The 12,896-nt window shown below is 42.0% G+C and overlaps 1 protein-coding gene across 16 annotated transcripts in view; it reads right to left on the bottom strand.

Moving 5' to 3' along the window:
* The window catches only part of nrxn3a (neurexin 3a), a 236,087-nt gene that overhangs the window by 30,186 nt on the left and 193,005 nt on the right, over positions 1–12,896 (bottom strand). For all 16 annotated transcript variants that reach the window (XM_028987720.1, XM_028986089.1, XM_028992522.1 and 13 more), the window contains one exon: positions 4,552–4,723. In XM_028987720.1, the coding sequence (XP_028843553.1) occupies positions 4,552–4,723 (172 nt within the window). The remainder of the gene's footprint in view (positions 1–4,551; positions 4,724–12,896) is intronic.

Below are 12,896 nucleotides of genomic sequence, written 5' to 3'. Positions count from 1 at the left end.
TTTGCCCCCTCACATATACTAATGTGCCACTAACAGGACGTTAATATCACCATTTTATTAAGGTGTATCCATATAAATGGCCCACCTTGTACAATCTTTTTTTTTGTTCTTCTTTACTTTACTTTACTTTACTTTACTTTATTTAGCAGACGCTTTTATCCAAAGCGACTTACAATGGGAAGACACCAGCAATTCTCGTTCGATTTCTATAGAATATCGAGTTTACAAACTAAGAGCCCTGATAAGGCTTAGACTTGTCAGTGAAGAGCATGCTCGGAGATTGTTGGGTGCTAGACTAAGAAAAATTATAATGTATTTATACATTTTGTATTTGTTTGTGCAATGTGTACGCATGTGCGTGTGTAAGTGTTAGATTTGTCTGTAATATTTTTGGAATAAGAGGGTTTTCACCTTCTTCTTAAAAGTGGTGATAGTCTCGGCTAGTCGTGTGGAGGAGGGCAGGTTGTTCCACCAGCCAGGGACAACAACGGAGAACAGACATGATTGGAATCGGAGACCCCGTGAAGAAGGAATTTTTAGTCTCCTTTCGTTTGCCGATCTGAGAGAGCGTGCAGGAGTTCTTCAATGCAAATCAAACTGTGGCAACTAAACAGAATTCATACTGGGGATGGGAATCACACCTGAAAGAGCCTTGTGACCCCAAAAGTGCCAAGACATTGGATTTAGTGAGTGAGCAAAGAAATAGAAATCTGTCTCCAGTCGCCTGAGTGATCTTAATCTGCCAATAGCATCACCCTCCATGGTCCTAAAGACAATATGAAGGTTAAAACAATCCATTAGAAAAAATAAAATGTTATTAAAAATTCCAATACTTTCAGTGAAAAGGAATTTAAAAGTTTTTTAAGTTCTTCTCAGGTAAATACAATACTATATGAACTATGCCTGTATGCAGACATTTAACATTGTTATTAAAAGACTTGATGGTCTGAAACATCTGAATTGCGATCCCATTGAATCAAGTACTGTTCTCACATCCAACCTCAAGGTCTGTGCGACAGACACTAGTGATTAGTGAGTCTATTCACTCCCAACCTGGCTTTGTTCTTCCTACACCTTTGTGCCTTTGAGTGTTTCTTTACGACTGCCATTAAAATGACAGGTGTAGTTCTGAAAATTTTTAACAGATTGATCATTAAACGGTGCTAAAATATGAGACGAGACTGAGGTAGCGCATGCTTGGCCATTATCAGACACCCTTTACTGTCCCCATGAGCAACAACTGCGATTTCTGGTGAGAGCCTCAGTGTTATGCAGTAGGTCAACAGAGGGCCTGCTTGAAAGTAATGTCATATATATTGGCATTTTCTTCTCACAGCTGTGTGTGTGTGTGTGTGTGTGTGGGGCAGCCCAAGTGCAAACAGCAGACAGTCTTTACTTTGGTCTCTTTACTCCAAATATTATCTCAATTGCTCTTCTGGACCATCTGCTTCACGCTGGCGGCCTTTCGCACCATTCTTCACACAAGCATACGTTTGTATGCATACACTGGCACTGGGGGACGCGTGTCCTACCCTGCTGTATAACATAAAACAAGGCAGACAAGACAAAAAGGACTGTCGTAGCAGGTAGCATCGGGCAGATTCAGATCATAAAAATATTAATACATTTAAGAGATCAGCAATTCGTCCGCCAAATTAGTCCACCTTAATTGGACTATCGTATCAACGTGTGCCCTGACATGTAGTTCTTTTTCATGATTAAAACTAAAATGAATGACAGGTTTTGATTAAGCTATGAAGATGGATGTGTTCACACGTGTTTAAAAAGAACTACTGTCTCAGCCCTAAATAAGTGTATGTAGTGTATGGAGAGTTTTTTTCTAACATTGCATGACCTAGTCTGTCAGTCACAAGGCTTGAAGGAAAGCGCTGATAACCTATCTACATGTTTGGTGTGGTAGTAGTCGTGGTTCCAAAGAGTTCAAATAGTCCAGAATCTGAACATACAGATAAGTAGCAAGCAGTCTGTTTCTCTCGTTTCTCTCTTTTTATGTATGCGATATAATTCCTGTGCTCATGGCTATGTGGTGACAGTAAAGAAATGTTCCAATGTTAAAACTTATTGAGTCGATCAAGTTAACTCTTGACCACATAATGAATATCAAAATGTATTTGGGGTCCTTCAGTGGAAACCAAGGTTGACAAAAACAGAATCAAGGTCGAGACATGCTACGACTTTGTTAAACCACAAAAGGCAGATAAATTATTTAATTAGAATTTATGAAATGTAGGTATTCTGGAGGCCAAACTGAAAGATGAAAGAAGGAAGCATATATAGAGAGTCCTCCTGGACCACTTCTGAGTCTAGCCATCCCATCACCACAGCATTCTCAAGTCAGCTGCCATAGGGTCACCCTTCTCTGATGGCATTACTGCCACCAATTCAAAGAAAGAACTCGGAAAGAGACTTTTTGAGAGACAACTCCATTTTCCTGTTGTTTATAGCAATGCTATAAAATCGCATCATCCGTGAAAATGGTGCGAAACACGCAGCTGTCACATTATACTGAATCCACAAGGGCTGCAGGCTGAGCCCAAAACCTGGAGATGAGAGAGGGACAGACTTTCCTTAAAGTGTCCCCGCGTCCATTTTATACGCAGCGCTCACACAGAGGAGGGGCAAGAAACGGAAACACGGGCGGGTGCTCCATTCCCTTATTGTCACTGTGCGCTTCACTGTGGGAGAATTCAGATTCACAAATTTACAATCTGCAGGAGAGACAAACCACATTAAACCAATTTTGCATTTAGTTGTTAGTTTCCAGTTCATTTGCCATCTTACTGTGAATCTTGTAGGTTTTTTTTCTTATCACCTTCCAGTCTGCAATTTTAACAAGTCCTGCAGATGGGCCCGTATTCACACAGTGATAAGTCAAAGTAATCAGGGGTGACAGGACAAGACTGGGTGCTCACTTTCCATAAAATATCTTCATAATATCTATTATTTTTTTTTTTTTCATGTCCGTCTTTGCACAGAGCCAATGAAGGAACAGGGCAGGTCACGTTCGGCAGGGACGAGCTGATTCTGAGCGGCCATTACAGCCAGCTGTGCAGACGATCGTCCTGAAGGAGGTCTGTGGTAATATCAGCCTGAAGAAGGACGCTTCATCTTCAGGCGGTTCAGCTCTGGAACACGACGTGCGAAATATCATTTTCTATTAACTACCCACACAGGGGACCGGATTGATGGGATGGTCTCCGCGTACACTGTACTCGAGCTGGCCACAATGACTTACTGTTCCCTTAGGGACGGACAGATGTTCTTCCACCACCTGACAAATGCCCCTATGCAAGAGAGCCAAGAAAAAAAGATGTCCTTCACAAACTTCTTTTATTATTTCATTTCGCGCTGGACCCTGCCCTTTACTGTGCGACATTATATTCCAGCAATGACGGCATTATTGCAAGACTAGGAGCACATCATGAGAAAAGAACTCCCAAGCAACAAACGTAATTAGTATTATATGTAGTAGAACACATTACAATAGAACCCGACCTTCCTTTAAGATAACCGCGACTGCAATTCAGGTCTTATAACATCATCATGTAAAGGCCGCTTAATAAGTGGTAAACACCACACACGAAATATGACGAAATGCTCTGTTAAAAGCGCACGTTTTAACTAGCATGTGGTATTTGAGATTGTTTAAATCTGTTTTCTCTGGCCTTTTGTTAAAGTCCTAGACACTCATTTCACTTCACTTTGACACAGTGTCAATTATAAAGTCCAGCTTATCACAGAGTCCCCCTGTTAGACACAGACACAGACAAAGTTAAATTCACCCTAGTTAGGCTGTCCTAGTTAGGGTACCGGGCCATTGTAGCACCAATATACCACTATAACCACATATTTCAGTATCGGTCGTACAGTGCAACCGTCTGCCGCTGCTTCTGTTTGTTTTCTCAGAGACACGGAATCAGGCGCCCAGACTACTGGCAGACCCCAGTAAAGAGACCAGCAAATAAATCCTGGTTCCTGACAACTGCTGAACGAGGACATATCATGAAACGAACCAGAGGGTCACCACAGCCACCACCACCGTTACAACTTCAGGGATCTTCAAGTGGACCAGTAGCATCATTATGGACACGTAATCTAGACCATGACACTGGACTACATTCTGGACTTCTCCAACCCTACAACTGTAGGACTTATTATTACAAATCATCACCAGCCCTGCACTGACACAATTTGCAGGATCACTCTACCCTGGAAGGGGGTCCCTCTCTGTATCACTCCTTCCCAAGGTTTCTTCCTTTCTTTTTTTTTCTCTCTCCTAGAGTTTTTTTGTGTGGAGTTTTTCCTTGTGTGCAGAAGGGTCAAGTGTGGGGGGTGTCAACTGTAGGGCCTGTCAAGGCCCATTGAGACGAACTGTATGTGATTTTGGGCTATATAAGAAATAAATGTTGTTGTTTGTCTGTACCTGCCACTGTGCAAAATGGCAGGCTTTCTGTCAACCGATGTGGTGTCTTCGGTTTATCTTACACAGAACGTTGAAGTGAACGTTGGGGTCTGTGGGTGAAAGGTTACCTGAAGGAAAGTGCTCATTGACGGCCCAGTTGTCCACCTGCAACGTTGCGTTGCCGCCGTTCCTTGTGAAGCGCACCACGTGGTACTTGCCGTCGTTGACCGGCATGCTGCTCTCCTGCACGACGATGTCGGCTCTGCCGATGTTGTACGTCACGCAGACCTTGCCTTGGTCCTGGAAAAGAACGGAAAGCCCGTGATCAGATCAGGATTTGCATCTGTGCACGACGGGTGCCCTTGAAAACTTGAAGACCTGCGCGCTTGTTAGCTAACTTGATGCCAGGTAATCCATACACATAGCTAACCTCTGATAAACCTGTCCACCTAATGAAAAGGATTCATCACCCATCAGTGACCTCGGCCATTGGAGGTGAAGAATCAACCTCATTAATCTGAACAATGTGGTGAAAGTGGCTCAAATCAATAGTGTTAAATAAAATAGCAGGAGAGTGCGGGCAAGAGAGAGAGAGAGCGGGAGAGAGAGATAAGGAAGATTAATGGCTGATGGAGACTGCAGCCCTGCACTCAGATGCCCCCACGGGTCGGAGCGAGCATGGCCACCAGATACAGTCATCCAGAGTGCTGAGAAGCAGTGCTAAAAACAAGAAGAAGAAGAAGAAAGTGCAGCTTCTAAATGCACCTGTGGATAAAAAAAAAAAAAAAAAGGCCCCACCCCTCCTGCGCTACTTCCCGCAGCGCTGCTCTCTGGGATGTTTTATGGTTACGGTTAACCAGAACTGGCTTGTTTCTTATCTGCGGCAGCATAGAAAATGACGATAGATGATAAATCGTATCAGGGGAGATGTTTATCAGCAGCGCGTGCATTCATCACGTATGATATGTATATGGGGGAATCTGGGCCAGCGCTCTCAAGTGCGTTTGGAAGACTTTTTTTTTTTATTTCTTCCCCTCTCACAGAACCGAGTACTTTATCTGCTGGCAACAGAACGGGTAAACGGATATTGGCAATTTCTGTTTTATAGGAACATGTCAGAATAAGTAAGCAGCAGGCGTGTGCATCTTCACATTCTATACGATTTTTTTCTGTGCATCACAATTTGTTTCATTTAGTTTTCAGTTAACTTATCTAAAATGCCATAGCATCATTTGATTAACCGTTGGATATATGAACCAAAATACATCAGGTAAAACATATTTAGCAATGTGTAGTTATTATTTTTAACTACTTACAAGATATATATATATTGTTTTGTTTTTTTTATATGATAGGAATAGTCTTCACAATGCATTTGAAAAATGATTACTTTCCACATAAAAAAAGACACTCACTGAGCAATGAACGTGATCAGCCCCCCTGGCCGAGGCGCAAACCAACGCGTGTCCCGCAAATGAATGTCCCGTTTCAATTTTTAATGGCAGGAAAATGAGTCGAAACACAGAAAATGCATTTTGGTACATCTTATTCTCCACTCGCATGGTGCGCAATCAAGGCACAGCCACTTTGTGCCACAACCTTTGGGCTCATAAAAGCCTTGCACTGTTTCATTACTTTTTGATCACAGTCATTCTGCTGCCTACATTTTGCATTTAACATCTAAAAAGCTTTCATTAAGAACCTCCATCTTTATTCGGAGTCAAATGCGGCTCCCATAGCAATGTTTGAGAGGGACTGACAGGCATCTGTTATTCAAATCTTATTTTAATTACAGAGATTTAACATGAGTTTGGAGGACCATCTACTCCTCAACAAAAAGGATGCGGAAAATAATGTCTAACTGGATTTTTTTTTTCTTTTAAGGATTACGGCAGATTTAGGTTTTTATTTCAAGACTGATTAATTTTGAGAAAAAAAAAAACATAGGAAAGGTATTTAGGTATTATGCATTAACCGATTTCTATGAAGTATGCTGACTGATCACCTGCAACAACCAATAGTTACACACTGTCCCACCAAACCAAAACTAAATGTACATTATTTAATACAAAACCACAAACAGCATGTTTTATGATTTTTTTTGTTTGTGTTGTTTATATGCTATAAAGGTCTCAAAATCACCAGCTTTCAAAAATCATCTTATAACCCTAGCCTAGGCCCTTAACAACATTCTGTGAGGCATCTGCACCCCATCTTTTGACCCCAGCCTCTGCTGGGACATGAGGATATTGGCATTATTTTGGCAATTCTTGAACCACGACAGTGGATGATCCATTTCTGGGCGGTGCACAGTAATAATGTTTATATCTAAACCCTCATTAGAAACGTTAATGAAAGTGAAGTGTGACACGGTGACACAACGAAATGTGTCCTCTGCTTTTAACCATCACCCTTGGTGAGCAGTGGGCAGCCATGACAGGCCACCGGGGAGCAGTGTGTGGGGACGGCGCTTTGCTCAGTGGCACCTCGGTGGCACCTAAAAAAAAACAACATAATTTCTTTTAACACGGAACTTTTGAACTTTGGGCTTGTGGCTGTAAATATTTCTGCCTTTAATTTCGCTCCCCACTTCAGTAGTGTGTTCACCACCGGGGAGTGGTGGGGTGAGAGAAAAAGAGAGGGAGAAATATAATTGCCTCTGGGCAGGTCCAGAGCGACATGAAATACTTTTAAACATTAACGACACACGCAGGGAAAAAAGAAAAGCATTATTAGTTGGTGTGCTGGTGTTGGACATTCCCCCAACGACCAAGTCGTTTCACGCTGCCGTCGATCGGCGCGCTGTCGCCGAACACTGCAGCCTCTGCATCGCGTGCAGAAGTTGATAAAAAAAAGAAATAATTGCAATAAAATGAAGGCCCCGCCCCATGCTGAGGGGCCTGTGTGCAAACAGCTGATAATGAAGAAGGCTCCGCCAGTGCTGAGAACTGACTGATAGCGGCACTGCCAATTAGGCAAATGAAGCGCGGCGTACGTATACCTCCAGAATGGTGGCTAAAAGGGGAAAAAAACCTTCTCTGCTACAGACACCTGAACGCCATGCTGGTGCTGGGGTCAAGCTGACAAAACCTGGTGTCCAAACACATAATCTGTCTTCACAGATCACATAAACGCATCGCAAGTCACTGCTTTATTGGCGATACACCAAAGGTAGTTGCTACCCGAATTTTAGCACCATTGAGGAAAAAAAAAGTTTCATGCATTTTATTTTGTTGAATAAAAAAAAAACCTGGAGTCATTCTGGCATCATTTCTGATCAATGTCCAGCTGTAGTGATGTTAATATTTAATAGACCTTCAGACCAGGGCTCGTGGCATTAATGTTTAATGCATTAATTATAGAAGGCAAGTTGAACGGCATAATGTTTTATATATTGCACTGAAAAAGTAGGACTGGCGTTAATGATCATTAAAAAGAGCCAGAGCTGGGAAACGATCGTCGGTTTCAGCCAATCAGAGGTGCCGTGATTTATCTGAGAGGCAAAGCGGCGCGGCGTATCAGCTGAAGACGGCTCATGATGGCCCTTGAGGACGCTGCTCCTTAGAGACGGGGAAGGGGCGGGCCTAACAGCTGGGGTGGGCGCTCGTCTCATTAAAACAAATGAAGACACGTTCACAGCTGATGAACAACTCTCAAAGACATCTCAAGCCCCGCCCACTCACTACCGCTACGCGGCGAAGCGCTTTCGAGGCCCGCCACTCTGACAACGAGCAGAACTCGTCCCCTCGAATCTGGATGGAGGTGTTCGAGCAGAATTTTTTTATTTTTAATTACTCTACACTAATATGAATGGGTATCAGCTTGGCCACGTGTGCAGCGAGATGTTCAACGCGTTCACGAAGGAGACGCGGCCCCTCGTTTTCGCTTCGATTGCCAAGTGTTCCGGGAGCCAAATAACCGGCAGATGGGGACGCCGTTTAATCTACAAGCGACTTGCAGGGTAGACAGTTTCATGCAGAAATGAAACGATTACGAGCACACTGAGAGGAAATAGCCAATAACCTCTGTCATTCCTCTTTTCTACAAACTAGGCTGCTACTGCCAGTGTCGCACCGTGCGAAAAAACACTCACGTTTTACTACACGCATTTGTTGCAAATAAGAGTAAAAAAATGTACAGACAGGCCCTACTGTTTACAAGTGAACTTTGGCTGGGTGACTGGTACGTTCTGAAGCCTAATTGGCTTTTTTAAATTTTTTATTATGTGGCCATATTAAAATAGCATGACCATCTGTTGGATTTATTTTTTTAGACGTTATAATTCGAACGCTTGATGCGTTAATTTAACAGGTTGGCTCATGTGCGCCTGACCTCTTTCTTTTCCACCCCCATCGTCAGGCGAGATTTGAAGATTTTTTGCTGAGCGTCCCAACGAGTTCCCAAAATGCGATTCCGAGCACAGCGGCTCACTGACAATCACTGCAACCAAAGTGGCACACAGGCAGAACCCGAGGATTCCTGGGATTCCTCGGCACGGTTTACATGGTGAGAAAAAAGTACGCCGCGGCCCGCTCACAATCCATCAAAGGCAGCCAGCAAATCCTGCGCTCCTTTTTTTTTTTTTACCCCTGGATTTTAGACAAGTGCCTGAGGTATTGCCATTCTCGCATCATTTAGGTCAAGGACGGAACCCCTTTTGAAAGCTGACTTTCCATGTTTGAAAAGTTGAGCACAAACACCGACCCACTCCAAAGAGAGGGCCACTCCTTCGTCGTTCCATACAACGCCTCCCTGCCCTGTATCTTTTGCTGTTAACATGAACGTGTTTTTTGGCCTAATGAAGAACGAGGGCAAAAAGGTGTCAGATTACAGACATACGCCAAGCAAAGCACCTTCAGCTTGCTGGCGAAAACACAAAAGCACCAGTGTGAATAAAACATGACTACATCATGACTATTATGGTTCACTGTGTTAAAGTACAGTTGGCACACAAAGCTGCCAGTCTTCAATGTCAAAACCAGAGCTGCAGAGCTGTCACCCACCCTGAAAATGTCACCCTCCATCACAACTCAAATGTAGTGTGTTGGTTAAAATGGTCAATTTAATTTAATTTTTTTTGGATAATGTTCTGGTATGGAATTATATAAAAATAAATGCCAAGTGGGACAAAATAACTATCATCAGAAATACACGATCGTGGGTATGAAGTTTGAATGGAGAATTTTTATATTTAAAATTTGGGCATAATTAAAAAATGTTTCTGTCTGTAAAAAAAGAAACAATGAATTTCAAAAGATGAATTTCCCAGAATATTTCAAAATTGGACAGGGTCACAAATGTTCTTCTGACTCCTAAAACGTGGTACCATATAAATATGCTTCCGTATCATATTAGATTTTCAGGCAAACACAATTATACTGAATATCTATTTTTCAACCTGCCAAAAAAAAGTAAAGCTTTACAAAAGTTAAAGTGTTTTTTGAGTTCATCCATAATCCAACAAATTCACAGGCCAAACAGGACATTTAGGCCGATCTGAGCTTCTGAGGGTTCACAACAAACTTGGTATGCAGCACTGCACAGCAGCTCCTTTCAGACTGATCCACACTCAGACACAGCAGTTCTGCTGTTTCATACCAAAACTATTACATAAACATCGCCAGGATCATTCGACTGCAAAAAATAAAAAAGGCAAAATGTCACGTCACAGAAAGCCATGCGGGTAATTTGACAAAACAATTATTCTGTAGGATGCAGATCTCGGCTTCAATTTCTCAGCATCAATTTACTATTAGAGCATTTCAAGACTGTTACAGTATCATAAAGGTAATTTGTTTTCATAATTGAATGCACATATTTAAACCTTTGCCTATACTTTATTTCATTAGATGTGAAGTGAAATATTTTGGGTTCAATGACGATTATGGTTGATAGCTCATCAGAAAATCAGAAATTCAGTGAGACAAATTTCTAGAAAATGTCATGAACCTGACTTTGTGGGGTGCTCTGGGTCTGTGTTCCCGACCGGAGTTTTGTGTGTTGCCGATTGTTTGACATTTTAACATTAAGAGGATTTATCAGACGCCCTTATCCAGAACGACGTACAATCGGTAGTTACAGGGACAGTCCCCCTGGAGACACTCAGGGTTAAGTGTCTTGCTCAGTGACACAATGGTAGTAAGTGAAAGTGAACATGAAGGTGAAGTGATTGTCATTGTGAAACACTGCATCACAGCACACGGCAACACACGGCAGCTCAGTGGCACCTTGCCGGTTCGGGATTCAACCTTCTGATTTGGTGTCTGCTTCCTTACTCGCTAGGCCACCACTGTTTTAGACTGTGTTATGTTTTAGACTGAACTGTCTATGTTTCTGTTTCTTTCTCTGACATTACCATAACAAAAGTTTTTCAAAAGTTTTGAATTCATACTGATGAAGTTGAAGGTTTAGTGTTAGAAAATTAAATTAAAAAAAATCACAGTATTCTACTTTTAATTTGCTCATGAATAATAAAAAGGGAGCTGTCTGTGGTGCTGATACCTGAGGTTCAGGGGTTACAGCGCTTGTTCTGATTGGCCGTTAGTGCCCCTTTATCCTCGGGGTTATAAAAGCACTGCTTCAGAATGTGTAGACTGAAATGTCACCCCGTCTCTGGAGGAGTCGGTGACTCTCCTGTAATAGCAGGCTGGACAGATCTGCAGTTGGTCAGGGTAACCTGGTTCTCCCGCTTCACAAAGGCTCCGCTCCAGCTGCCTGGAAATCAATGCGACTCCCTTCGTGCAATTATATGATGGTCTGCGGCAGTTCGGCTGAAGAAGAGAGTCATCATTAGACCCCCTTCAAATACAAAGAACCCCAAACAGGGTCAAAGACCACATGACCCGGAGCTTCTGCAGAAGGTTGTTGTTTTATCTCTCCTCTTTTATTTCTTAGCTTCAAACTGGCCCTTGCCGGAGGCCACACATTGTGTTTAAATTTTTCATACACATATATATGTGGGGATCTGCTCTTAAGCAGAAGGAAGAGAAAAAATTCTTATGTTTGCTCTTATTCTATATGGGTCTCAAAAGAAATCTGCTTCATGTGGTTGTTAGGAGCACTTCTCTCCCCTTGATTTTCAGTAATGCACAGACTGAAATAACTTGCCAAAGGAAAGGCAACACATTAGGCGGACGCACAGCATGACATAATCACGACTTTCCCATACCTCTCACTCGACTGCAACGTGCTGGCTTCTAATCAGTCCTGCTTTTCTATGTCACTTTTTATTCCTGCTCTTTTCACCATTCTGATTACTTAATGACTGCACATGATAACAGGACAAATCGGAATGTGCCATTTCTTCTGAGTACAGTCTCAGTGCTCATCAGAAAGAGCCACACATCGCCAAGGTAATATCTGAGAATAGTTATATATACATCAAATCGATAAAAGGTTGCCCTATGGACTTAACTATGGACATAACTGATGACATCAACACCAACTTTTCTTGATATATTCATTGTTCGTACGGGAAAAAAAGCAAATTAACTAACAAAAATTAGATGAACGCTTATGAAAAAAGTGAAATTCATGTATATATATATTATATATTTACCTAAGGTTAAAAATGTGTATGTGCAAGGATAAAATTTCAGTACATAATGCTGTTCATTAGATAATAGATGTTAAAGAACCGCAGTGACCCTGAACCTGAACTGTAATAAACAGGCAGGGAGCTGGACGAAAAACAGTAGCAGCAGAAGTCCTCCTTGCTCTTTGTCCCATACTGTCCACTAGATGCAGCTCATGAAGGACTTGATGATGAGTCAACTGAATGTGGACTTGAGGAACGCGGCGCTATGGTACCAATACTACTGTACTGAGTAGGATATGCTGCTCAGAGACTGCTACACAATTTTTGGATTCATTGGAAATCAGAGCTGGAAAGTGAGGTCACTGCAACTGAAAACGCTTTTCAGACACGTTCAAGCCAAGACCCATGGTTACAGGATTGCAGGGGAAAACGGTCTGACTGGCTGCAATTTTTCTCCCCTTCCAGAACCTACAATTACCATCACCATGGGGTGAATGCCAAATGGCAACATGGGCAACTTCTGTGCTTAAGGCAGAAAACTTTTCCTTCATGCAAGTTTTTTTTTACATTATGAAATTACATCACAAACAAAACAAACAAAGTGTTTAAAGTGATTCACAGAGCTTAAATTAAAAGATGATAAGAATTAAAATAAAAATTAATTAAAAGTGCAAGTGTTTTAAGGGCTTATCCTTTCGGCCTGACAATCTGGTAGCTGCTGCCTGCTGCTGAAGTCATTTTACTCTTCTGATTAGCACAAAAATGGATGCTGAGGTGGTGAAAAAAAAATTAAACATAAAAGAAATGACAGAAAACATGTATAAAACACTTGTTACATGCAAAAAAGCATTTTGGTACAATCATGTTGACCAACATTGGCCGTCACAATGTCAGGTTCAGGCTTTAAAAAAGCTGTATAGGTTGAGCTTGGGTCTA

Source organism: Denticeps clupeoides, chromosome 1 (assembly GCF_900700375.1).
Source record: "Denticeps clupeoides chromosome 1, fDenClu1.1, whole genome shotgun sequence".
In the NCBI taxonomy this organism is placed as follows: Eukaryota; Metazoa; Chordata; class Actinopteri; order Clupeiformes; family Denticipitidae; genus Denticeps; species Denticeps clupeoides.
This window is presented reverse-complemented; position numbering and strand designations above follow the sequence as displayed.